General features: G+C 51.1%; 1 protein-coding gene across 3 annotated transcripts; it reads left to right on the forward strand.

Annotated features, from left to right (window-relative positions):
- Positions 1-1,756: 1,756 nt before the first annotated feature.
- Positions 1,757-26,654, forward strand: SPDEF (SAM pointed domain containing ETS transcription factor). 3 transcript variants are annotated; one of them, XM_045016500.1, is made up of 6 exons: positions 1,757-1,870; positions 19,821-20,312; positions 23,712-23,909; positions 24,065-24,112; positions 24,908-25,048; positions 26,216-26,654. In XM_045016500.1, exons 2-6 carry the CDS (start codon positions 19,847-19,849, stop codon positions 26,392-26,394), a joined length of 1,032 nt encoding a protein of 343 aa, XP_044872435.1. In that variant the 5' UTR covers positions 1,757-1,870; positions 19,821-19,846; the 3' UTR covers positions 26,395-26,654. The 3 variants fall into 3 exon arrangements, with proteins under 3 accessions (XP_044872435.1, XP_044872436.1, XP_044872434.1); XM_045016501.1 differs by lacking the exon at positions 1,757-1,870 and adding an exon at positions 3,094-3,203; XM_045016499.1 differs by lacking the exon at positions 1,757-1,870 and adding an exon at positions 11,180-11,218.
- The last annotated feature ends 1,013 nt before the right edge of the window (positions 26,655-27,667 follow it).

The raw sequence follows: 27,667 nt of genomic DNA on the forward strand, positions 1-27,667 counted from the left end.
TGTGCCATGCATACCTTTGTTTGATGTGACAGCCCACGAGGCGAGCGCTTCTTGTGACTAGGACGAGGGGAGGTGTGTGTTCAAGGATGTAAACAAACATCTGTGAGCCTATCAACTGTGTGTGCCCTGCAGTGCTTATCATTCGCAGAGCCTCCGCGCTGGCTGGCTGGCTGGACAGTTACTAGGGATGGGACTTGCATCAGCCTGAAGAAGCAAAGATGGAGCCATGCTTGGAAAACAGGGCTCCGATAAAAGCTTGGGTGAGCGGGAGCAGGGGGCTAAGACTTCTGCACTCATGATCCTGAGAACTGGTTAGAAGGATGTGGGATGCTGCCGGTAAGTGCAATAGAAGGGCCGATGCCAATCCAGACATCTCTGCCCCCTGGTGTCTGGGCTGAATTGCGATATAGCTACGTACGTCCTGCCAAGCTAATTTTTCCTTGTGGTTTCAGCTGGATGCAGTGGGCCTGAGCTACCTCTCGCCACTTGGCTTGATTCCTCTGGCTTTCACAGAGTTACTTTTGACTCGCCCTGGTGTGGGAGACTCAGACCCAGTATTCGTCTTCGCTCCCCGGCCCTATCCTTTCAATCAGCTGCCAAACTCTGTCCCATATGCAGCAGCATTTAAGTGGGTGAAGAGCTAAGGAGGGATGATACTATAGACATGCAGTGTATGATTGCTGATTACCATTTACCCCTTAGCGGCGGGCCCGGTCATGTCACACACCGGAGCAGGGCTCTGTAGTGCTGGGGACACTTGAGTTGATTAAGAGGTGGCTGGAGCAGCCTTAATTCTGAATTTCCTGCCATTCAGCTTGGGCCCCTCAGCATCTGTTGCGTGGGGATAGATTTATCGCCATTTGTAGCTCATGTTCCAGAGAAAGAACTGGTCCCGTGAGACCAGAAAGGGAGTGGATCTATGTGGAGAGGAGCCAACAGAATCGGAGGAGATGGTTCTGCACCAAAGAGTGCAACAGAGCTAGAGGAGACTTTTAGGGTTAGAGGCTCCAGTCGAGTCAGGAGAAGGGGATCTGTATCTCACCCAGCTGGGCAGCACTGACCCCATGGCACCAGTGGGGTGTTGGTGCCCTCACAACAGTGCATGGCCTCCCTTCCAAGCTGCCCACGTAATCTGGGGGTAAGTAGCAAGGAACCTTCTTATCCCCCTTCCATGCCAGCCTACCAGGACCCTGGGTCTCCTCTCTTGAACAGTGCCGGCAGCCAGGGTCCATCGTACCGGCAGCGGTTCTGAAGGGGTTAAAGGTTAGATGGGCAAGGCAGTGGTGTTGTGGGCAAGGGGAGACGGGGAAAGATTCCCGGCTCTGAGTCCCAACAAGGGCACGTGCATGAAGGCTCATCCCTCTAAAGGGTTAACCCTGGGCTAGGATATTCAAACACCTCCAGCTGAGGTAAGCACACTGCTTGTTTGTTCAGGTAAATAAGGAAGGAATTAGATATAATGGGCAAAGGAGGCATTTGCTGAACACTTTGCATTCTAGCGCTCAGCGTCAGGGTACGTACCTAGAGGCAGGAGCCTTTAGCTGAGTGCATTTCTCCATAGCCCACCGCTTCTTTCCCACGCCTCCTCCATCCCGTGGAGGTCTCTCCTGGTGGCACTTCTCAGAGGGCTGATGCTTCTCGGCACACTTGGCCTCCTGCAAACAGTGTCCGGGTGAGTGACGCAGGGACAGGGCTCTCATCCCACCTCCCTGCCCAGCACTCCCCACGAGCCAAATCCTGCACCCCCAATCCGCCTCTCTGTCCCCTCCCCATGCCTGCCTGAGACGCTGAAGGGAAGGGGAAGAACTTTTCTAACCTTTCTGGATCGATGCTACAGCTGAGAACCAGCACAGCTCTGCACACCTAACGAGTAAGTCCGGCTAAGATAGTCTCTCTTCCGTGTTATGTCTGACTTACCCTCCATGGTGTTGGGGGGTACACCCTGGACCCTAAGGTCTCCTAGGTCTGTTTCATCTCTGCTCTGATCCAGCCATTGCTCTCTCGTCTCCTGTCCTGTGTCATCTGAGGTCAGCTGGCTGATTCTGTGATGTGGTCACCTGGCTTTTTCTCCCCCTTGTTTTGAATGACCTGGTGAAATATCTGGGGTGGTTGAGATATTTCCAGGTTATCCCAAAACTTCCTACTTCAGGATTTCTTGCACCTTCCTCTGAAGCAGCTGGGATCAGCCACTCCTCGGGAAAAGAGATTGAGCCAGTAGATGACTCCTATAATCCTAGGGGGGAAATATCCAAAACCACAAATGGGAATTAGAAGGAGTTGGGTACTGAAAGTCGATGGGAGTCGGCACCTAACTCTCAGTTGGTGCCATTGGAAATCCGCCCCCTAGAACTTAGAATGAGGGACTGGGGGGTGGGGGTCAGGACTCCTGGGTTCTGTATCTAGCTGCATTGCTATATGACCACTGACTTAAAAAAACAACCGTGACTCAGTTTACCCAGCTATGAAATTTAGACAATAACGATTGCGTCTGGGAGTATGCGAGGGCTTAATTGATATAATTATGTGCACTGATTAAATAAGTGCCCTTGGAGAACCTTGGGTAGATGGTCTATAGAACCGTTAAATATTGTTAGATACCCGGCTATATAAATAATGACAATTGTTGGTATACAGATCGCCAGGTTTCAGTGACTGGCTTAGCTAAGCTGGGCATGCAAAGGGCTGGGGGTGTATTTGTAAAAGGACAGTGGGTGCTGTTAACCCTTTTATTGAGACCGCCTGTGTTTCAGGCCTGCCCTTCATGTTTTTCAGTGCCAAAGGCAAATTGGCTCGGTGTCTGATTTTTATGGTTATGCTCGGTTAGTGAAACACAAATGACACCTCTGATGCCAAATCCCTTACAATGCCGGCTTTCTCATGGGCAGGCGTCTCTGCGGGGCAAGCGACTTGCAGGGGGAGGCGTGTGCTGATATAAATAGGGGGTCTCCGGATTTTGATGGGGATCACCAAGCTCCACCGCTCCCCTGGGACACACACACACACACACACACACACAGGTCGGTGCTTAATTAAGACGGTCAGCTCGCCACTTCCCTCCCCTCTCTGCTGTTCATCTCCCAGTGGGAATGGAGAGACGGCTGGCGGGGAGGGCAGCTTGACCTGGGCCGCAGAGATCTGTGTGAACATCAAAGACGGCACCGAACAGGGGCTCCGTCACCCAAGAATCTCTGCATCAGGTGCAGGTAAATGAGCGGGGATCTGTGTATTTGCTGTCGTTGGAGGGGGCGGGGCAGGAACACTGATCTGTGCTCTCTTTTTAATATCCCAACGATAACTTGTAGAAAAGTCAGCTAGGAAGAGAATTGCCCAGGAGGAAGGTTGTCAGCAAGGTTCAGTGAAAGATAGGACAGAAGAGAAAAGAAAAATCTTTCCTCAAAGTCCGAAATGCAACAGCACCCAGACATAGTTCCCTACCATCCTTAACAGGCCATGTACCTCCCTGTCAGTCAGTGGAGTTTGCATCAGAGATCAATATGGCACATTGACACCAAAGCTTTCAGGGCACAAAGGGGGGATGCAGCTGTGACCGTTTCTTAGGAAAAAGAGAGAATGGGAGGGAACTAGACTGGATTCTATATCCTGAGATTCCCATCCTCCCCACCCCCCTGAAGTGGAGGAAACCTAGACAAGACATACAGTGACAGTACTCCACTGCTGAAATCAGTCCCATCGGCATGTCTGTCGTCCAGGCTCTTCCCATGTCCAGGAGATGCACTGAATGAATAGGACAGGTCTGGATCACTTAAGTCTGTGAGGCTACAGTGTTTGAGGGACCCCCAAACCTCACAGTACATTGTTGGTGTGGTACTGGGCCATGTCAGTTTTCTGCTCTCTGGGAGGTGATGACCCCACAGCCCTGAGGGTATAGGATGCTGTTTGATCGTGTATGCAGCTCATTCCACCCCAGAGCAAAAAGCCAGGCCTAGCATGCCTCGCACCCCTGTTCTCAATTCAGCATGCTCAGAACCTCCCTGGATCCAGAACCAGGGACAGCTCTCAAATGAAGAGCTTCTGAGTCCTTGCTCTGAACATCACGGGCCAAATTCTGCCCTGGGTCCCCCCCTCAAGCAGCCTCAAAGAGAGGGAGTTTGTCCATGTGTGTGAGAGATACGGATGGATTTTTACAGACTGTGCTGAACCCTCTGACACCCAGGTCCCTTGAAGGTATTTCAAGATAAGCACCCCAAAATGGAGGCACCTGGAATCACTAATCACTTGTGAAAACCTTGGCTCTGAGCTGCCTTCTGTGAGGTTGTCCTGTGTTGGTTTACTGTGGCCTCTTCTCCCTTAGCCCTGTTTGGTTACAGGAACACCTAGAATCCACTTTCATAGTTAATCTGATGGTCCCCAATAAAACCATCTCATTTCCTTGTTGCCACCAGATGTCTGGCTGGCAGAGCAAACAGGCTGGTAATCATTTCGTACCCAACCTGCTGGACTTTGACAGCCTTCATTTCCAGGTGCTCCCCATTCACAATCAGATGAAGCTGACTCTGTCCACAGGCTGATTCCAGTGAATCTGAGATAACCCGTAGTATTTCTAGAGTGCCTGTCTCCTTGGGACGTCAGGGCCAGTGGTAAGATAAGATGGAGATATACCTATCTCACAGAGCTGGAAGGGACTTTGAAAGGTCATTGAGTCCAGTCCAGTCTTCTGCCTTCACTAGCAGGACCAAGTACTGTCCCTGGCAGATTCCCCCTGCTGGGATCCCTAAAAGGTCCCCTCAAGGATTGAACTCACAACCCTGGGTTTAGCAGGCCAATGCTCAAACCAGTGAGCTCCCCCCATCCTTCTGGTAACCCCACGCTCTAGTCAGACAGGGGTCTGGAGCACATGTGTCCAGCACAAGGTGAGAAGAAAGGGACTGAGACATAACCTCAAAGTCAGTTGTTGAGGAGCGGCAGGATAAAGCAGAGATTATTGTACTCCATTGGGAATGGTGATCTGGCCTGACTGAGCTTTCCTGGCCCTTGGATTCGTGGGAGCCAGTGTCAGGTAAAATGTGGAGGGGTCTCCAGCTGATTCTCCCACACGGGCGCTTTGGCGACTTGTCACCCTTATTTGGGAGAGAGGGTTTATCTGGGATGAGGATGGAGGCTGTGGAAGAGGTGGGGTCCTCTTTCTGGGTGGCTGGAGGGAGCTGTGTAGAAAGGGGAAGCTGAAGAGCCGGGATGGATCCAAACAAAGACTTAAGTTCCAAACAAATCCAGACTCGGAGGGCACATTGAATCCATACTGAGCAGCTGAACCAAAACCCTGGATCCAAGCAGGACGTTTCACAGACAGCAGGGGTGTGATTGCTGATGCACCCGAGGACCTTGCCCACTAGGGGCGCTGTAGTGCAGCCTCCTGTGGAGGTGGCATAGCCACCACAGGACCAGAGCCAAGGCCTGAGGTTGGGGAGAGCTAAGGCTGGCTGTCTTTGCAGCAGTTTTGAAGAGCAAAGGCTGCTGTAGAGAGGACAGTTGAGCCAGCCACTGGGTCTTCGGAGAACTCCTGCTGAGAGGTCGGGGGAGGGAGGGTCAGGAGTGGGGAGGGATAATTTAACAGGTGAGCTTTGGGAGGTGAACGTGGACATGGGGAGAACTTGCACAATGGGTGGAAATTTGAGTCTTCCCTGGGATGCTCATTTGCAAATCTTTCCAGGCCAAGGTTTGCAGGCTCAAGAGTTGCAGGCGAGTTTTGCAAAAGCTTCTGCCTCTCTTGGTCCTTAGCTGACCTGAGTCTCTGGGCTTCAGAGGCCTTGTGTCATTGCTCCCAGGTTAGATGCTTTTGCTTCTCTGACCAGCTGGTCCCAACTGGGGAGGGAATGTGTGGGAGAAGCAGGCAGAGCCAAGCAGCTCAGCCCTCAGCTCTCTCCCCCTGGGACTCTTACGACTGGGTGTAAGGCCAGCCTTGGGGGCTGCTGAACCAGTTACCAATGGTGACACCTGCAAATCCATCCCTGCAATTGGGAATCGTTGAGATCTCTGCGGCCCGCCAGATCCCTTGGGCTCATGGCACGGTGCAGGCTCAGAGAGCTGGGGCACTGGCCTATGTGATATGCAGAGAGTCTTGAAATTGGGTCCTCCAGCGTTGCCAATGTTGTCTTTCAAAAATCCGGGATGTGCCTGCTGGGGGCAGGGGCTCTGGGCCAACTTTGAGTGGCGTCACAACCTTGCATGCCAGGTCACACCACCAGCAGCCTCCTTGTCACATTCTAAATTGGTCTGGGATGCCTTTGATCCCATATTGCAGCTGGGGGTAAGAGCCACTGGAGTGGCCTGGGATAAAAGGTGTCCCGGCCTGATTTAGTAAGGGACAGGCAATCTTTTATTTAAAGAAGGGATGTCCCTTATAATTCAGGTCTGGTGGCAACCCTAGGCTCCCTCTGCCCTCCGCCAGCCCCCCAGCCAAATGCTCCACTCCATGGGCATGGCCTCAAATGTCTCCCCCGGGGGTGGGGGGCGGACAAGAGGAGAACTGTCAGGCCCTCATGAACCCTGACATCTCCACTGGGGCGCACTAATTCTTGGGGTGCTGGGGCTAAAACCCTGGTCCTTCAGCACAGCCCTCAGCCTCTTGAGCTGCAGCAGGTCTCGTCTGAGCTGGGGGTTAGTGACAGGCCCTCGATCAGCCCAGACACTAGAGGGTGACATTACGCACCCATAGGGCCAGGTTGTTACAGCTGGCACCTGCTAGGCCTCCTAATCTCTCCGCCAATGCCCCCCAAGCTGGCTGAAGCTTGGGCAGTATGTAGGCACTGCAAGATGCATTAGTTGGCTCCAGGGCTAAGGGAGATGGGTGCCTTGCCAGAGAGAGGGTGCACCAGATGGAGAAGGTGAAGAGTCCTCCTCCCTGTGCAGGGGGGTGGGCATGGTGGGCTCTCTAGAGTGCAGGGACCACTCCCTCCTAGTGCCTCCTAGAGGTGGCAGAGAGCTGCACTGCCTCTTCTGCATGGCTCTGCAGAGTAAGCTGGCTGCTTTGGGAAGTGCACGGTGCAGTACGTGTGCTCACCCAGAGAGCCTCGGTGCCACCCGGCGCTCCCCCTGCTGCAGCCCTGCACTGGCGCCAATGAAGGGCTGTGCCTTAATGGGGCTATGGGGTCCCAGCCCTGCCTCTCTCCTGCCCTGTGGGAACAGCTCATGGAGGGGATCAGCTGGAGAATGGGGCTTGGAATCCCCCTGCTGGCAGGGCTGCTTCCTCGCTCCCTGCTGCAACTAGGTCATAAATTGGACCATTAGCCTCTGGGTACAGGAGAAAACATGCCCGGAACCTGCCTTTGTCATGTGGCCTTTTCCAGGCAGCACCAGAAACTTGGCACAAGGAGAGAAAGCTCCAGCTGCCCCATCACCCATATTCTTACTATGCAAAGCAGTTCAGCTGATGTTCTTTGGAGCCTGATGCCTTGAGGCATCCTCCCCATTGATACAGTTACCTACCTCGTGCTCTCACTGGCCTGCCTCCCGCAGGCAGTTGTTCCTCCGTCTCCCTTTATCCCTCTGAGGATGAAGTGTTGGGTGCTCTCCAGAGCTGAGCCCTCGGGCCAGCACTGAGGACGCAGGAAGGTAGGCTGGATCTCCAAAGGGCCACATTAGGGGGGCTGGTAATTTTGTCCTGCTCCCTTTGGGCACAGAGAGAAAGAAGGAGCTAGTAATATTTTTTTCATATATAATTGTTTTGTTTTTTTTTTAGTGGGAGGCAGTGTTGTCTTCTGCTTAAACCATCAGACCGAAAAGCCGGACTCCTGGGTTCCTGACTTTGGCATTCACTCCGTGTGTGACTTTGGGCGAGTCACTTAAATGTTCTGTGCCTCAGTTTCCCCTTCTGCAAAATGGACATAACAACCTTTGCCAAGTGCTTTGAGATCCATAGATGAAAGGTGCCACCAATTGTTAAATATTATTTTTAGCCTTTGTGATGTGTTTGCTGAGTTCCTTTCCAAAGTCTCCTCATAGTTTTAAAAAAACAAAAAAACCCTCCATAGGAGCAGCCTATTAACACTCTCCTATCCTATGGGGGCTTCAGACATGGTCCAACAACATCCATAAATTTGGATGGTTTAATCCAAAGCTTCTCTGTACCCACCGGGTCTGCAGGATTGGGCTGGAAAACTAGGAAGAATGGGCTCCCTTGTGAAATTTCTGGGGATCTTCCCTCTTGCTGGGGCTCAAAATGCAGAGGAAACAGCCTTTAGTCTATAAGGTGCCGCAGGACTCTTTCTTGCTTTCTTCCTCATGATTTTCCAGGGGGTCAGCTTATGTTCCTGACTGGAACCCAAAATACAGAGCCAGCATAGGGATGAAAGAACTGGGAGGTGGGCGGGGGAGGAAGAAATGTAGTTTGGTCAAAGGTTCAGGTTCAATCTGATTTTATTCACTTTGGTTTGCCTGACAGTGGCATAAACCTGCTCCTTCCAAAAGCATTTATGGATGCTGGAAAGAGGCAGCGGCGTTAAAGACCACTTTGGCTCCCTTAGTCCCACATGGGCTGCTAAAATACTCCAGGTTCTTCTCCAGTGTGCGGTCTCTTCTCTTCTCTTTCATTGTCGAGGGCTCTAAAACTTCCTGCTACAGGAGGGTCGGAGACACAGAACTGGAACCTGGCTTTGGAACATTCTCCGATTTCTGGGCTGTTGTTAGTTTGGGGCCAGCTTCAATGAAGGTGAGAGAGAGCCTAGGGAAACCAACGAGTGTTTTGTGAAACCCCAAGGATTGTCGAGGTTTCCTACAATCCCACATCTTCCCAGGCCTCCCGCTCCCCTGCTTAACGCTTCTGCCTGTTTGCATGCAGTCGACAACCGTTGGGAGTGCTATCTGAGCTTGCCCTAACCCAACCTGTTCTGCTGCGGATTTAATTTTAATTAATGAGCTCATTGTTTAAAGTAGGTTTGTTCTTTGCTTTCAAAGGGCTTGATCCCAAGTCTGTTGAAGTCAATATCAAAGATCCCATTGACTCATCGGAGGAGGATCATCATAATACAAATAATACCTACCTCTTAGTCATACAGAGATCTCAAAGCACTTTACAAAGACGGTCTGTACCATTCTCCCCACTTCACAGAGGGAGAAACAGAAGCCCCCGGGGTGAAGTGACTTGCCCAAGTGGCTGTGCTGTGAACAGAACCCAGGTCTACTGAGTCCCAGTCTAGTGCTCTGTCCACTAGGTCACATTACCTCCCCTAGGCCTTATGTGTATTAATGTTCTGCATGGAGTTGGACCTGCAGCGCACTGTTCAGATCCAAATTTCCCTCAAAAGATTATTAGAGCTGAGGTTCGGGTGTATCTCTAAGAGCCACAGTCCAGCTTTTGTTAAAGTGAATGCTAAAACTCCCATTGGCTCATTCAGCAGACGCTTCCAAAAGCGATCAGGCAAAATGTTTGGGAACGATTTGGCACTAGCTGTGTCACAATGCAAGTCCCCCTGCCTCCTGGAGGAGCCATTCCCTATTTGAGCGGGAGAGCTGAGTGAGCGAGAGTGAAGTGTTCATTCCTTGTGGGTTTCCAGCCAGCTGAACGAGAAGCAGAGTGTTGCTGGTGTCCCAGCAAAGTCAGGCTGAGCATTACATGCAAAAATCACATGATTTTTCTTTGGCTTTGTTGCCTCCCACACTGCAATTGGCTGGTGCCCTTCGTCGAAGCAGCCATGCTTGCGTGGCCTTGATTAGTAGCCCCATGGATGTATGACATGCCAGCTGTTGTACATTCTCATCTAGCTGGGTTTTGCTTAGTAGGGGGCTGCACCTGGGTTCTCTCTGCATGCTCAAGAGTCTCAGCAAAGCTCTCTGAGCCTTGTGAGTGAGTTTGGTGTTTGTAGCCTCCAAACCAGATTAGTTTCCCCTGCTTTGGAGCTTTGTCTTTGCAAACATTTTGCACAGCATTAGTCCCTGCTGTAGGATTTGGTTTAGGAACCATCCCTGCTCCTGGGCTAGCAGAGCTAAACTTTGCATCTAGAATCTTAGCGCGCTGACATTTCCAGTGGTATCGCATCAACTGGAATATCCCACCGTTGCCTCATTCTTTCTTTAGTTAGTTATTCATTTAATGCTTTTATATAGTGAGCTCCTTAGTTGGAAGGTGCTATAGAAGGGTAAAAGGGTCCCACCCCATCCCAAAGTCCTTACGCAGGCAAAACTCCCAATGAAGTCAAGGAGAAGGGGGAATCTCTTATTCTCAGTCTTGCTACAGCTTTTCTCTGCTGGCAGAGACCTTCCACTCCCTCCATACTGATGGAGGGTGGATTGAAGGTGATGGGGGGTGAGTGACTGAGGGTGTGTGTGTGTGTGTGAGAGAGAGAGACACTTTTTGTTGCAAGAGCTTTCTACTGAATTTTTTCTGCAATGGTTTGGAAAAAATGGAGGCCTGTGTTTTAAGCTGTATGCAGTTGTCATGTGGCATCTTTCTTCCTATCAAAGGCACACATCACATTACAGTTAATGGGAATTACATGGGCATATCAGAGGAGAATGAGAGTACAGCTGGAACTCACCTGCACATGGGTAGGCTGATGTCATCAACATGATAAACAGCTTGCAGGTTTTTCTTTTAACACCATTTAAAATCTATTTCACACGTTAAGGTGAGATTCTGTTTGTCAAATGACTGTGGAAAAATGGCCCCTCCTTTCCCACAGATCAGCTCTTGGTATATATGTAGAGCCAGAGATGATGAACCTACTTTACCATATTAAACACCTGTTAGCCCTGCCACACTGGCACAGCTAAGAGTGAGCAAGCTGGAGTCAACTCCTCATGCACCTTCATCTCCCGTTTGCAAAATTCCTGTATTAGAGTTAATTGGCGCACCTGTGCACACCCAATGATGGCAAAGAGGTTTGCACTGATGTGAGAGAAAGCAGAATTTAATCTGCAGACCCTTCATGCCTGCTTGTGATGCATGAGAAGGAAATACCCCAGCTTGACTCTCAGATCCAAGGGCTGGCAGTTGCAAACAATGGGACAGATGCAGATCAGTGTAGGTTCCTGTAGCCAAGAGAACTATGCTGGTTTATACCAGCTGGAGATCTGGCCCAGGACTTTCTACTTGTAAATGGAGTCCAGTTGGTCTGGAGATACTGAGAAGCAAGTCAGAAGCCCTGTGATGCAATTTTTACACTGACTGGTTTTTTTACAGTGACACTTTAAGTTGTGGTTCTGATCTCCCCCCAGCTCTTGTGGAGTTTGGCAAACAGCTGAGGTGGAACCTAACTGTCTGCAGGTAATAAAGGAAGGAAATACTAAAGAGTCAGGGGAATTGTTTAGGGTAGTAAAAGGGATCATTAGATGCAACTGAGGCTATGCCTACCCTTAAAACGCTACGGTGGTACGTTAGGGCTTTCCGCTTGCTTCAAGCTTTCTGCGCTAGGGAAAGAAACCAAAAATTGTTGTCAGGGCAGCAGCTCGAGCTCAGAAACCCTCAGGCCTTGAAGGGTTTTTATAACTTGGTGACAGTTGTTTGTTTTTAAAGGTTGTAAGAGTTAATGCCTTAATTGTTTCCTTTCTTGCCTGGATACTTGAATCAGCCGTGGCAAAGTTCTTCTCCTAGAGACTAGAGAGTATAACCGTAAGGGAAAGAGGAGCAGAAGAAGAGGAAAAGGAAATAGAAAAGAGAGAGTTAAAACAGAGACATATTTGAGTGCCACATACCAGTGCTCCCCGATGGGGTCATGGTGACCTCTGTAATTAACGTGCTGGAACCATTTGGTCAAAGGAATGGTCCCAGCTGAGACTCTCTTTAAACTGTTACTACAGCTGCCCTATGCACCGAGCCCTGATGTCCATTTGTTGTCACAGGGTTTGTCTACTTGGACAATGACTTGCCCAGCAAGCCAGGGTGTGAATCTGTCATCAGATCCCCTGTGGACACTGCTACACATAGGGGGCAGGTGGCTAGGCTAGAGGGGGGCTCAGCTTCCCTTCCCCAAACATATCTACCAGCTCCCCAGTTTTGGCTGAGCCATCCTGTGTGCACGCCCGGCTCAGGAGGCAAACCCCCGCATACTAGCACTGGTTCTCATGGAGCTACTGCGAGCATAAGTAGCTGTGGTAGCATGGGTCATGGCAGCAGAGTCATGGCTATATGCTGCTGGTTTCAGGAGGGTTGGACTCTGACAGCTAATCTGTGCCTTGCAATGACAACCATACACCTCTTTTAGCTCAGCGAGCTAACTGCGCTGTGAGGCACTCAGATACTACGGTGACAGGAGACAGATAATTACCAGACGTAGCTGAGGGGGGTGGTCCTGGGCGGATTCTGCTCTCTCCAAGTTTGTTAGAATTTACACTGGATTTTATCTAGGGAGTGCAGTGGCCTTTGGGTTCCCTACCATAGTCTTTTGCTCCATGAACTCTGGGCCAAACCCCAGAATTGCCTTTGACACCAGTGGCTGGGTGGGTGGGGGACAGACTTGGCACTGATCTAAAGATCTCTCCAAGGTGCTGGGGCAGAGGACAAGGAAGCAGAAAGAACCACACCCTTTTTGCGATTAACAACTGTTTGCTCATGCCCTGTGCTTGAGTGCTGTCTCTGCAGCTGCTTGGCTGGGAGAAATTAGAGGGGTGGAGAAAAAAACAACCACCCCACATTAGCTGCAGAGCTAACTGCTAGCATTAAATAGGGGTGGAGGTCTCCAAGGCTAAAGAGATGTGTGAGGCTGGAGGAAGGGGAAAGGGATAATGCAAATGAGGGAGGAGCAAAGAGTGAATAAATGCAAGGGGGAAAAGGCAGTAAGGGACAGAGGGGATGTGAGATGAGAGGAAAGGGAAGCAGACAAGCCAAGGAAAGAGAGAGCATGGCCTTAAATTACAAATCCTGGGCCCAATTTTCAGACACGGGGCATAACTGGACATAGCTTTATAGACTACATTAGCATTGACTCCATTGTACACCAGCTGGGCGCCTGTCATTGACCCCCGAAGGAGCTTCGCTGATGTAGTCCAGTTGGGGGGGGGCGTTCTTCACCCTTGTATCAGTATATACAAGCTGACCGAGGAGCCCTGATCTGCAAACCCAGCTCCGTGTGACACCCGGGCCTTGGAAGCAGGGCTGCGGTTTGACCTCTTGGGTAGATGCTGTTTAGGAGTGGACGTGCGAGAGGAAAGTTGAGCTTTCCCCGCAGTCGGTCCCTCCTTCTCCTGTTGTTTCTCTCTTGCTTAAAGCGGCTTCTCAGAGTAAATACATCCCCACCTAGCCCATAAAGGCCTCAGCAGCAGCCTCCTGGGTGCCAAAGCCAGAGAAAATCAAACAAAGGTCCCCACCCTTAGAGTACAGCACATTTTGTCAGATGATTACTCAGGCTTTTCTCTCCCACAGCCCAGAGGTTCTGCTCCTGGCTAGGTTCTGTTTCCCAGGGGCTCTGGCCTACAATTTCCCAGCCAGGGGTGGTGGGGTGGGGTGGAAGGAAAGGGCAGGGCTGATTAGTTAGAAGTTTCACCTTCTTTCTTTGTCCTCTGTCCCCAAACTTGGCAATGCCCCTTGGGCCCTAGAGCCTCCATTTGGCACCAGCTGTGCTGGTTTTGCCTCAATCTGTCTGTCTGTTTGATGTGCGGCTGCTAGCGTGAATATCGTGACTACTGGGCAGTAATTAGGTGTGCGTTTCTGCAGTGGCTCTTGCATCAGAGACTTCATAATGGTGCAGAGAACAGGGCTCCCCGCACCTCCCTTACATACACAGATGTAGGTACATGTCCCTCCTAGCACTCCTGATCTCCGTTCTTGTAGCACCCAGCACTGTTACTGGGATCAGTTGGCCAGATCCTCTGCTGGTGTCAATCAGCATCATGCCATTGACTTCAATGGAGATACACCAGCTGGAGATCTGGCCCCAGTGACTTTGGGGTAGTAAGTAAAACTGCATTATGGGATAGAATGGGGGCGGGTATGGCTGAGCTGCTGCAGCTGCACATGCTTTGTGTACATGAAGGAGTGAGAACTGCTGCAGACTGCAACCAGTTTAGCCAGACCTGAGGGATAGACTTTGCCCTGGTTGTGGCAACCCAGGCTTGCAAGATGTCTGGGACAGCTGCTGTGCGTGAATGCAAGTTGTTGCAGGCGCCGAGTGCACCAAACGCTGTTTTGCTGAGGGCCTGGAGAGAACTTGGGCAGAGAAGCTTGGAATTAGGAAGGGGAAGATAGAGATCCAGGGGAAGGTCCCAAGAGACACACAGGCCAAAGGAGTCTGGTCTGCCATTGTTCCAGAGCCCAGGGACATAACTGCACTTTCTTTCTTTCTTTAGCCCTCTGCTTGTGGGGAAGGTGGTGCCGGGATCTAATCCCACTTCCAAGGAGCACCACACCATCTCAGGTTTGCAAAGGGCTTTCTCAGGGCTAGGGCTTCGCAAGCTGTTACCAGCTTCCCTTTTGTGCAGGGAGCAGCATGGGGGTGGATTTAAGGCTGATCTCTTAAAGTCTTAATCTAATCCAGAGCAAATAAACCAGAGGTTTGGAACTGAGCAGCATCTCTCAGGGAAACCTGCTGCCTCTTGGGAGGCATGGGGCCCCCTAGCTAGGGACTCCCCAGTTCTGGCCTCCGGAGCATCAGAAAAAATGCAGTATTTGCTGGGCAGCAGGGGGGTTAGCCGCTGCTCTGCGGAGGATCACCTTACTGGGTGCCTGATCGGAAAGGCCAAGCCTGTTTCCGGGGCCGCTGTGACATTCCGTCATGTTTCTAAAAGTCTCCTTTCTGAGCAAAATTCGACACTTAAGGACAGCCTAGTATTTCTGTATTCCTCAGGGCTATTGATTATTAAAGTCTATAGGTCCAGATCCCCACCTGAAACAAATCAGCATAGCTCCATTGCCCGTCCATGAGCCAGGGCAATTGATGCCAGCTGGGGATCTAATTCTGTGTTGGTATGTGATTGCACTGTGTAAATATGTGTGTGGGGATATTTGCATGGTGTGTGTGTGTGTGTGTGTTTAAAAAGGGGATAGAGAATAAGACTGAGAATATATTATTGCCCTTATATAAATCCATGGTACGCCCACATCTCGAATACTGTGTACAGATGTGGTCTCCTCACCTCAAAAAAGATATTCTAGCACTAGAAAAGGTTCAGAAAAGGGCAACTAAAATGATTAGGGGTTTAGAGAGGGTCCCATATGAGGAAAGATTAAAGAGGCTAGGACTCTTCAGCTTGGAAAAGAGAAGACTAAGGGGGGACATGATAGAGGTATATAAAATCATGAGTGATGTTGAGAAAGTGGATAAGGAAAAGTTATTTACTTATTCCCATAATACAAGAACTAGGGGTCACCAAATGAAATTAATAGGCAGCAGGTTTAAAACAAATAAAAGGAAGTTCTTCTTCACGCAGCGCACAGTCAACTTGTGGAACTCCTTACCTGAAGAGGTTGTGAAGGCTAGGACTATAACAATGTTTAAAAGGGGACTGCATAAATTCATGGTGGCTAAGTCCATAAATGGCTATTAGCCAGAATGGGTAAGAATGGTGTCCCTAGCCTCTGTTCGTCAGAGGATGGAGATGGATGGCAGGAGAGAGATCACTTGATCATTGCCTGTTAGATTCACTCCCTCTGGGGCACCTGGCATTGGCCGCTGTCGGTAGACAGATACTGGGCTAGATGGACCTTTGGTCTGACCCGGGACGGCCTTTCTTATGTTCTTATCTATATGTGCTAGGGACTTACCTGGGCCCCTATGACCATAATACGCAAGCACCTCACAAACCTGAATGTGTGTATATGGTATGCACAGGAGCAGAAGCTCTTTGTATAGTCAGCCTCTTCCTGCTTGTTCGTTGGTTCAGCACTGTTACAATGCAGCATCTGAGACCTGTGCACAAAAGTAGTTACTGCCTTCAAGGGTTTGATGGTAGCTGTTTAGTAGGGCTGTCCTTGAATGATGGTTGCAGCATTGCGTGTGAAGGCTAGGGTTGCATGCACTGGGTTTCGTACTGTAGACAGGGTTTCTTGTGAGCAGTGGGATCCACACACTGGCTTGTTATCGTAGGGTTGCTTGCGAGCGGACCAGGCTGTATATGTTTTTTCTTTTTTCCAATACAAGCACTGAAGCATTTGGAGCCAGGTTTTTCAGAAAAGCCCAGCAGGCTGGGGGGCCCCTTGAACACTGAGTCTTTGGAAAATCCAGCCATTGCTGTGGAATGCCTCCCTTGCACATGGTGTAGGAAGAGGTTTGTTTTAAAAAATGGGGCTTTCAGTTATGTGCCGCAAAAAGCCCTTGGGAAATGTTGGCCTTTTGGGATTCTGAGGCCAGAAAGGAGCAGCGAGATGACACAGTGGTCAGTGCACAGGATTTGGCACCAAGACCTCCTGTGGTCTAACCCCAACTCTGCCACTTATTTTGCATGGCCTTGGGCAAGACATTTAATCTCCTTGTGCCTCAGTTTCCCTATATTCACTGCAGGGGGCCAGGACTTGACTTCAATGGAGAAACGGTGACTTACAGTAGTGGAGGCCCTGGCCCAAGGATAATAAAACTTCCCTCCCGGGGATAACTGGGGAACCTTTGTGAAGCACACTGGCGATGCAAGGCCCTGGGGAAGTGTTAAGCATTGCTGCTGTTAAAATCCTTGCAGACTTTGTTCCTGGCTTTGTCTGAAGGATGAGTTTAACTGTAACAATGTAAATCTTCCAGATGTCTAATCCTTCCTCCCACCCCCACCCCTTCCACTGGCAGATCTGTGGTTAATGGGAGTCTAGCTTGCGGCTATTAATGACATTTAATTATCTCTTATTTACCAACCATCACTGACTGCAGGGAGCAGACATGGGACCAGCCCATTTTCTAGAAGCAGCAGAATGGAAATGAAATTTTCTTGGCACGTTGAAAAATGTACAGAGATAGTAACATGCAGTACAGAACACTTTGGTAAATAACATCTCTCCTACACAAAGGATACGTTTATTTGGCTAGAAGGGCTTGAATAAACTCAGGGGATTCACCGTTTCATCCTTCGTGTTAAAGGAACCCAATGAAGTATCTTCATTGCTATTTTTTTCTTGCTGCTTTTTTTTTTTATATAATACCCACTGGGAAACATCGCACTGAAATCTGCTTACCCACCGACATTTTCCCGTTCTCCATTGTACATTGGTTTGTTTATTGCAGGGTCGCTTGTGTGCTGGCCTGCTGCGTGGACTGATTTGTTTCTGTAGGGTCTCTTTGGAGCAATGGCCCACAAGTACACACGCTGCTTTGTTATTGTAGGGTCACTTGGGTGTGCCGTTATTACTGTTCATTATTTGTATTACAGGAGTGACCGCCATGGCACCAGTGTGCTAGGTGCTGTACAAACACAGAACAAAAAGACGGTCCCTGCCCCCAAAGCGCTTACAGTCTGTGATCTGTGTGCACTGGTTTGTTTTTGTGGGATCACTTGTGTGTTGAGCTGGATGGTCTGGTTTATTATGGTAGGATTGATTGGCGATACCCGGCTGTGTACGCTGCTTTGTTATTGTAGGGTCCCTTACGAGCACTGAGTTGCTGTATTTTGAGAAAAAGAGCAGGGAATCATTTGTTGGGGGGGGGAGGGGGAAAGGTGGAAAATCCCCATACAAAGAAAGGCACGGGCTGTGCAAACAGCTATACAATTGACCCTGACGGTGCCCTTTTAATGGCACACTCATTTCAGAGGGCTCTTTTCTTTAAAGCCTCAGGACTCCTCTCAGGGAACTATCAGGCTTTCTCTTTTGATGGAAACATTTCCCGCGGTTGCCATGGAAATTCAGCAGGCTCCTCCTCTTCTCTGCAGAGTCCAGGGCTCCCTGCATGCAGGAGACAGATGGAACTGGGCTTTTAAACATGTGCTCTGGAAAGAAAAGAACAAGTGCAAAAAGTTCATGCCAACGGAGGTTGAAGGGGTTCATGGCCAGGAGATATCAGCTGCCATGTGCCCTGTCATCTGATTCATAGATTTCCAAGGCCAGAAGGGACCAATGCGATCATCTAGCTGATCGCCCATATAACAGACCAAAGAACTGCCCCCATAATAATTCCCAGGGCAGATCTGTTAGAAAAACAGCCAATCTTGATTTAAAAATTGTTGGCAATGGAGAATCCACCATGACCCTTAGGAAATTGTTCCAGGGCTAAATTACTCTCACATTAAAAATGTTTATGCCGCATTTCCAGTCTGATGGAGACAGTGCCAGGGATTCTGAAATCAGAGGGTCTCCTCATGGAAGTGACATGAGCAATGGGATGCCTGCCTTATAACTGGTGCTCAGTCTAATCTCCAGCCACTCTGTGCAGGGTTTTTATACCATGCTCATCCCTGTGGGATCTGTGCTGCCAGAAATGCCAGTGCCTCACCCATTTAGGGTCTGAACTACTGTTGGTGTCCCTGGGTTTCAGATCAAGCCCCTAATGATTGGCGATCGCATGACGATGGCATAGTAATCGTGTGGGCTGCCCTCCGGTGCAATAGTAGTGGATACACTGAGGCCTAGATCTTGTTAGAGAATCCCCATGGGGAGAGCAGTGTCCTTCAGGAGAACATTCTCAGCCCCTACCTACGATAGGGACCGGGCTTACAAAGGGGTTTAGGCACCTAGTGAAAAACACCTAAGCAGGTTACATGGCTAACTCCCAGTGACATCAAATGGGATTTCTGTGCCGAACCTGCTTGGGTGCTTTTATATAAATCTCGCTAGGTGCCATCATTACATGCCTAAATCCCTTTGTAAACCTGGCCCTAGGTGAAAAGATATTGCAGCAAGCCAGGATTTGGAATCCCTTGCAATGCCTCGAATCCACCCAGCAGCCATGCTAGGGGCTTTACGAGGCTCTGAGCCATAGCAAAGTCAAGAGAGAACCAACCGTTTCGTGGAGTCCAGCGGCCCTGCAACAGTTTCCTCGCTTGGTGTAGATGTGCCCTGGGCCTGCTGGTGACGTGAAGCCCATGTAAAGGGCTGCTCCGTTGGTTACACTTGGATCATTTTTTTATTATTTATTATGATTGTGGTTGATTTGTATTATTGCAGTGCCTTTGACTCCTAGTCCCAGACCAGGAGCCCACCGTGCTAGGTGCTGTACACACACAGAACAAAACGATGGTCCCTGCCCCACTTGGATGGGCCTTGTCTCTGTTATTTTAACTGATAGGCGCTCGGAGGCCCAGCTTGGAGCAGATGTAATGAGGGGGAAAGTTCTAGATTCCAACCTCTGCCTGAGATGCAGGGCTCTGTCTAACCCTGCCACAAGCAGCATCTCTCCTGCCCTGCATTACCCAGTGATGGGGAACGGCTGTGCCCGCTAATGTTCAGGTTCTTGGCAGAGATGCTCTCCCTGTCCAAGTCAGGGTGCTCAGAAACCAGATTTCCCAGGCACACACCCGTCTCTGGTTGTGTGTCCATTTCTGCCCGAGGAATGCGCAGTTCCCCACCCAAGGCTGATGGCTTCATTGTCCCAAACAGGCTTCAGCTCACCCGCCCACCCCAGCCGACTGCGGGAAGGGGCTTATTTACCCCACACCATTTTCCTTCCTACCCCCTCCAGAAAGTTACCACCCTGATCAGGAATGACTCTCCCTCATGTTTGGTATCTGATTGTCCCAGGCGGATCGGCTTTTCCCCGCTCCCCTCCTGCCCCCTGATTGCCAAATGACCCAGAAGCGAAGGAGTCACCCAGGCCTGTGAAGAGCTATTTAACCTGTTTTCATCCGGGGGTCTCTTCGGGCGTCGAGTGGCTCTTTGGAGGCTTCTTTCCCACTAACAGGCTTAGCTTTTCCCCTTTGTGCCTGACCACTGGGCAGAAAGGCAGGAATTTTTATCAAGCCCCAGCCTTTTCTGACTGGTGCGTGTTGGTTTGTTTCTCTCTCCACCCCTTGGTGGCTGACAGACTTGGAGACGCACCCGGGCAGAGTGATGGGCAGCGCAGGCCAGGGGCTGACCGCTCTGCCTCACGGCCGGATCGCCCCGCAGGACGCCCTGCTGCTGACCAGCCTGGAGAAGCCCCCTGCTGCACAAGACCCTGATACCCGGAGCTGGAGCTCCCTGGACAGCCCCAGCCCCCCTGCCACACCCGAGCAGACCCTGCCCACTTTCTACCTCCACTACTTCGATATGCTCTACTCAGAGGACACCAGCTGGGTGCCCAAGGGCCTGGGGGAGACTCCTCAGGGCAGCGGCCAAGGGGGCAGGGGCGAAGGGCAGAAGGAGCCAGAGCAGTGCCCCATCATCGACAGCCAGGGCTTGGGGCTGAGCCCCGACATGGACTACCAGGAGAGCCTCCACTTGGAGGAGCACTCGCTGGAGCAGGTGCAGAGCATGGTGGTGGGCGAAGTGCTAAAGGACATCGAGACGGCTTGCAAGCTCCTCAACATTGCAGCAGGTGAGTGCCCCTTCTGTCTCTCCACTTTTGCTCTGTGTGTGTGTGGGGGGGGGAGGGAGGCGATTTAGGGGGCCAAGGAGAACTCAGCGCCTTGTTGTGGGGAGACCGGAGGCTCAGGGGGCTCCAGTGGAGCTTGTCACCTCTTGCTTGCTGGCTCGGATTAGGTTCGGCAGCAGGCAAAAAGCATTGTTGGCTCTTGGTCCAGGATGTCCGTGGAATAGCTCGAGAGTTCCGGGCCCTCCACAGTTACCGGAGAGCACCAGGATGTGCTGTGTACGTTAGTATCCACAGGGCAGCTGGCATTAACGGCTGGACCCAAAGCCCTTGGAAGGCAATGGGAGTGTTTCTGTTGTCCTCAGTGAGCTTTGGGTCAGGTCCTCATTGTCCCCCTTGTGGGCACTCTCAGCAGAGAGGCCAAAGACTGACTGGGCCATGGAGGCTGGGCTCCTTCCTCACCCCTCACTGGGATTCCTCCAAGGCAGGCCGAGTCACGTTTCCAGGGGCCGGGGATGTCGAAGGAAAGACACCCCCGCTGGCCTCTGTGGACTTTCCGGGCACAACACTCCTCAACCAAAACCAGCCACGCAGATTCCTTTTATTCTGTTCAAACGCTTTTATTTGACAGAAATTTAACTAATCAAACCATTCTGCTGGGTTGTGACAGAGTGAGTGGGGTGTGAGTGAGGCCCCGAGGGGGCAGCATCTGGCACATTTGGATTCCAGCAGCGCCAAAAGTTTTCAAACAGGTAGGGGCTGGGGGTGGAAGTTTTAGGTTGAGATCAGGCCTCAGACCTCAACCTAAAACTTACGTCGGTCTAGCTGCATTGCCCAAGGCTGTGAAAAATGTCACACCCTGAGCACTGTAGTTGCGTCGACTTAACCCCCAGTGTAGGATTCTTCTGATGACCACTGGAAAGGCGGATGACCTACATCAACAGAACATCCCCTTCTGTCGATGTAGGAAGCATCTACACTGCAGTGTGGCAGCGCCGTAACTCTGCTGCTGTAGTAGCAATAGTGTAAATGTGGCCTCATAGTTCATAAATCAGTCTTCTAGATGCTTCCCACTAGCAGAATATTCTGGTCTCCCCAGAGGCCAGGGCAGCTGGATTTATAGGGACTAGCAGGTTTTCCCCATCTCCCATGTCTATGACAATGTGAAATATATTTTGACTAGGTTACAGGGGGAATCTCTTCCCCAGGGGTGAAAAGTGTCTTTGAAGTCACGTGTGTTAAGCAAGTGGATGGTGGGTGATGAAGAGAGCAGCCGGATGGGTCTGTCTGTCTGTCTGTCTGTCTTTCTTTCTTTCTTTCTTTCTTTCTTTCTTTCTTTTGAGAGCTGGTGGTGGAATGTTGAGTGTCTAACAGAACTGTCCTCTCAGGTGATTCTTCTGGACTGGTGGTGGGGAGGGGGATGGAGCCTGCTTTTTGTTGACATCAATGGTAAAACTGCTAGTGACGCCAACAGGGAGCAGGGTTGGGCTGCAGGGGTGTGAAAGTGAAACCTTAAAGTACCACATGCACCACAGAGGGAAAAAAAAGTCATGCCAAGGAATCGTGGCTTGGTGGGAAGGGACCAACCCCCCCTGATGCGAATACCCTTGATTCATGGTGTGGGGGCTGAGAATTTGGACCCAAATGTTGCATTGTGGTTCTTACCTGCCTCTAAAATCATCTGGCACACGTGTTTATGCAATGGCATAGGATAGCTGGGGAAGTGCCTTGAGTTACAAGCAGCCTACAGCAGGGTTGCGGCCATCTGGCCCCAGTCCTGACGGGATTTAGAATGAACCAGAATGAGCAATCTGATCTTCAGAGGAGCCTGAGCTGGCTCCTGTCTGAATCAATGGGCATTTTCTCACTGAATTCAGTGGGAGCAGGAGCAGGGCCTTCTCGCTGCAATGGTGCAAAAGTGCACCGTGCACGTCCTCTCTGAAGATCCAAACCCAGCAGCGAGCTCGGACCCTGCAAACAGCACCTCGTTGTCCCAGCTCCAGAGCCGACAGCGCTGTCAGTGATGGGGTTTGGGAGCCGGGGTCTGTAGGAGAAATGGCTGGAGCCAGAAACAGAGTCCCAGCTAGATCATGAAAACCATGCTGAGCATTTTAACCCCTGCTTTGCGCTGATTGTAAAGGACTCTGCAAGGTGCACTGGGACAGAGAGCAAAGGTGGCAAAGTCGCCAGTAGTAATGCACAGCCCCTGGGGGCAGGTATGTTTGGTTTACTAGGCTGAGTTCCTCTGGCAGGACGAACTTCGGGCCAGCTCCTTAGCTGGTGTAAATCAATGGCGCTGTGTGAATTTACACACTTTGAGGATCTCCCCATATATTTGGGGGGAGCAGTGTCTAAAATAGCTCACAGGGTTTCTACCTCTAATGCTGGAGCAGGGCCTGAACCAGAATCCCAGATCCAAACTCTCGGGGCTTAGAAGCTCAGAACCACCACAGAACTCTGGCCGGTCTCTCGCTGCATTTGAAATATTTTGTATCCTGTGGAGTTTCTTAAGCATCTATAAAGCCATTGCACTGAGACATTAAGAACATTGGACTGGTTCTTACACTGGTCCAATTGGCAGTCAGCGTGGCTATGCTGATTTCCGTCCACTGAAGTCTTGAATCTTGCAGCATGTGGGAAGGTGATTTGCCCTATTATGTGGGTGCATGCAGTAGCCACTTGCTGGGTGCATAGCCCTGCTGGGCGCCCCAAGCCAGGTGCTCTTCCAGAGGGAGTTGCTATTTCACAAACAGTGGCGATGGGGAACAAAGTGATTTGGCACGCGGGGGATAAATGTGCCCCTTTAGGAGAACCAGCCCTTCGGACAGGTCATGCTGCTGTTGCTTCCACCATGGGCACGCGGTCCGTCTTCTTCTCCTGAGTGGATTGTTCATTTGAAAGTGCGCTTGCTGGGCTTGGTGCAAAGAGACTCGCTCCTTACAGCAAGGCCAGGCCTGCACCGGGGAGGCTCCCCTGTGCTGTAGGTGAAGGGTGCTCCCTTCCCCTGCCCCCACGCCCCCATGATCTGTGGGTTTTGAGATCCGTTGATTGGCGTTGAATTCTCTCCCAGTAGAGGCAGGGACATTCTGCGGGTGGGGCGTTCCCCTGGCAGGAAAGGGAGCTGGTTCCCAGGGGGATGGGACAAAGAAGGAGGCAGGGAACCCAGGAGAGGATCAAAGATCCATGTTTCCAGTAGTTGAAGTAGATTGAACCCAGCCATGCAGGAGGGGGGAACAGGCAGGAAGTACTGCTCCTCCAAGCCGAAGCAGCTCCCTTGTCCTTTTAGCATGGGAGGGGTGCAGTGTTCTCTGTTACTGTAATCCTTGCAGAGTGTTCTCTGGAGGGGAAGTGTCCCCCGACCCTGCTCACCAGGACCGGGCGGGGCGTTCTGTTTCTCTTCTACAGATCCAGCAGACTGGAGTCCAGGAAATGTCCAGAAGTGGATCCTATGGACCGAGCACCAGTACCGACTGCCCCAGATCGGGAAATCTTTCCAGGACCTGTCTGGGAAGGATCTGTGTGCCATGTCAGAGGAGCAGTTCCGTCAGCGCTCCTTGGTGTGCGGGGACGTGCTGCACGCCCACCTGGACATCTGGAAATCAGGTACACGCCGGCAGAGTTGGAGGAGGTGGGGTGAGCACAGCAAAGTTTCCTTAACCGTGTTGCCTGTGGGAACGGTGTGCTTTGTAGCGGGTGGATTCTGCTCCCCTTGCCTGACGCTCGTGCCCTCTCTGACACTGACCGCGCTTCCCTTCCAGCTGCCTGGATGAAGGAGAAGGCGGCACCTGGAGAAATGCGGTACTGTGGTGAGTTCCCAGCTTTGCCAAGGACAGGAAGCAAAGAGGGGTAGGAGGGAAGCTGGGAGTGCAGCAGGAGGGTCAATGAACCTGTTTCCCTCTTACAATTCAGTGACTGGGCCCCCAGTTATTTCAGGGGTTGCTTCTCTCTTAATCAGGACCAATATGTTAATCATCATTAATTCTCAGAGTGGTAATTATAATACACTATTTATTAGTCAATAATAGCCTGGTTAATTAGTCAATAATGCCTCTGGTTAATAACAAGCCCAAAGGGGAAATGGCTATCAGATCTATCCCAGATACTTATATAGCCCTCATTACCCTGATATCGGAGTGCCTCACAATCTGGTGTGTATTTATTATTAATGTATTATTACTATAGCACTCAGGAGTCCCAGCCACAGACTAGCAAAGACAGAACAAAAAGATGGTCCCAGTCCCAAAGAGCTGACAATCTCAGTCTTTACAACACTTCTGGGAGGCAGGGCAGGGCTATTATCCCCACATTACAGCTGGGGAACTGAGGCACAGAAAGGCTAAGTGACTTGCCCAGGGTCACACTGGGAGACTGTGGCAGAGTAGGAAACTCAGCCTGGGATTCCCAAGTCGCAGGCTATTGCCCTGCCCACTGAACCAGCCTTCCTCTCATCAGATGGCAGCCATTTTTGGCCACTGATGAGTCATGATGACCTGGGCAAGCTGAAGAGGAAAGACTCCCTCTGTTCCTAGTCCCCAGAACCACTCGCTCCTCTGCTGGTAGCGACTGACTAACAGCTGGCGTGTGCTTCCTTTCTGCCGCAGCAGGTGACGAGAGCTGGACGGATAGCGAGGTGGACTCCTCCTGCTCAGGCCAGCCCATCCACCTATGGCAGTTCCTCAAAGAGCTTTTGCTGAAGCCTCATCACTATGGACGGTTCATTCGCTGGCTCAATAAGGAGAAAGGTGGGGGCCGTTGACTCCTTCTGGGGAACTCAAAGCCACTTTTTGTATCTACGCCATAACCCCCCTAGACCCCACAGTATTGAGTCTCATAGCACGAGTATTCACCCAGGCAGGTGCTCGAACCCAAAGCTCTCTGGGCCAGATTCTGCTGCTGTCATTCCGTCAATCCACAGGGCCAGATTTTCTGCCCTGCTCTTCTCTTTGCACCTAGAAAATGAAGCCCAGTGACTCCCAGTTTACACTGGTGTGAGTGAGATCAGAATGAGGCGCTATGCCTGGGTGTCTCCCTGTCTGTATGACTAAGGTACTCATTGCCATGGACACAAATCTGAGTCTCTCATTATCTTTCCCCAAACTCCATCCCTCAGTGCGTTTGTGGGACCCAAAGCTCTATTTTCCATTCCCTAAACTTCCTTCCTGGTGAAACTGGGCTCCTGATCCTGGATTCCTGTAGTGCCTAGATCAAAGCCCGAGTGCGCTAGGCTCTGCATGTTGCGGGTGTGTCTACCCAGCGCATGGCAGCAAGCCTCCTGAGCTCAGGTCGACAGGCGTAGGCTCCTGGGGCTCACCCTACTGTAGACATGTAGATATGTAGATGTTGCAGCCTAGGCTGTGAGTCCCATGCCCCCTGCCCTAGGCTTCCGAGCCCAATGCTTTTGATTCAGTTGGGGATTGGTCCTGCTTTGAGCAGGGGGTGGGACTAGATGACCTCCTGAGGTCCCTTCCAACCCTGATCTTCCATGATTCTATGCTGAACGTCTTCACAGCTGTTCTTAGCGTAAACCAGGTGATCCTGAGTTTGCCAAGCTGGGCTTGGAGGTTCACTGCCACTGCCTGTGTTAGACACGTCCACAGAGTCCCTGCCCCAAAGACTTTATGAGGCAGATGAAGGGTGAGAGGGGAAATGGCCACATGGAAAGTGGGAGTCACTTGTCAGTGTCCACCCAGCAGAGCCGTGTCAGAACTGGGACTAGAACCCAAGTTTCCCCGAGTCCTGCGCTCTGGCCACTAGACTATGCTGCCTCTCAGTGGCCCTGGGATTGGTCCTGCTTTGGGCAGGGGGTTGGACTGGATGACCTCCTGAGGTCCCTTCCAACCCTGAGATTCTATGATTCAAACCCCATCCTATATTATTGCCTCCTTTTTCTCTGCATGTTCCCCTCTCAGGCATATTCAAGATCGAGGACTCTGCCCAGGTGGCTCGTTTATGGGGAATCCGGAAGAACCGGCCTGCCATGAACTATGACAAGCTGAGCCGCTCCATCCGGCAGTATTACAAGAAAGGGATCATCCGGAAACCTGACATCTCCCAGCGCCTGGTCTACCAGTTTGTACACCCTGTCTGAGAAGGGGGCAGGAGCAGGGGAACGGACTGACCTCCCGGTGGGATCCCTGTAACCACAGCACCTCCCACCCCCTTCCAAAAAGAGATCCACCTTTGATAATAAAGATGAAGTCTAGGGTTGTGCAAGAGGCTGGAAATTCATCAAACTTGCCGGATGAACTTCAGAGCTTCCAACCTCCCCCAGGCTACAAAGCATGTGTGTTGGGGGAAGAACCCCCACCTAGCAATGGACTGCCTGTGAAATAGAGTGTATACATTTAATTCTGGGGCCAATGAGTTTGTGTAGAAAGCCCCCTTCTCCCTCTAAAGCTGCGGTGTGAGGGAACCAAGTGAGGGGGGCACAACAATTGGGTGAGGTGGGGCCGAGGGGATGCTGCCTGGAAGCAATGTTGAACCAATAGAAGTTACATATGACTGTTGTGGATGAGGTTCATTTCTACCCCCCCCCACCCAGCTTTTCAAGTCTTTGGCTGTGCGAGAGGCACCACTAGACCAGATGCCACTTAGCAGAGATTTATGGCACGTTGGAGGTCATGCAGCAAAGCAGCTGGGTGTAGAACCCAGGAGTCCTGCCCACACGTGGGAACATAGGAATTATCATACTGCATCAGACCATTGGGCCTTGTTTCTGACCCTGGCCAGCCACCCCTGCTTTAGTGAAAGGTGCTGGTACCCCTGCAGTGATGGTAACTTGCCCCCAGGGGAAGTTTCTTCCTGATCCCCATCAGTTAGAGATGGTCGTGTGCCCTGAAGATTGATAAGAGCTCCACCCACCCACATACCCCACAACATCTAGTGATAATCAGATTCGGCCTCTCTTCGTCAATGCTTTCCCCTTCCAGGTGGGGAGCTTGAGTTGTCCTGAAATATCCCAAGGAGATTGTCATGGCAATTCTACCAGTCTTGCTTTTTCCTGGTCTGAAGCCATTCTCTGGGCATGGAGAAGAGGTAATTTCCCCCCGCGCCCCAGCCAGTCCAGAACCTTTCTTTAATGGGACAACTCCCTCACCAATACCCTAACTGAAATCTGTTCCTTAAAGGGGCGATCTTCTATCCTTCCCTGAGCTAGAAAAGTAGCTGATCAGTCCAATCATTAACTGGCGGTGCCTCTTCTTGGTGGGGGCAAGGATAGAATGATAGCCAGAAAGTGCTTGCCACTAAGGCAGTCTCCCCTCCCCCAACACTTGCTATACGCATGCGATCAACTAGGCAATGCCCCCAGCCTTGTGTGGCAGTGTAGGGATGCCCCAGTGTGGAAGGGCTCTGCGAGCCGG

The sequence above is a fragment of the Mauremys mutica genome, chromosome 4 (genome assembly GCF_020497125.1).
Source record: "Mauremys mutica isolate MM-2020 ecotype Southern chromosome 4, ASM2049712v1, whole genome shotgun sequence".
Taxonomy (NCBI): domain Eukaryota; kingdom Metazoa; phylum Chordata; order Testudines; family Geoemydidae; genus Mauremys; species Mauremys mutica.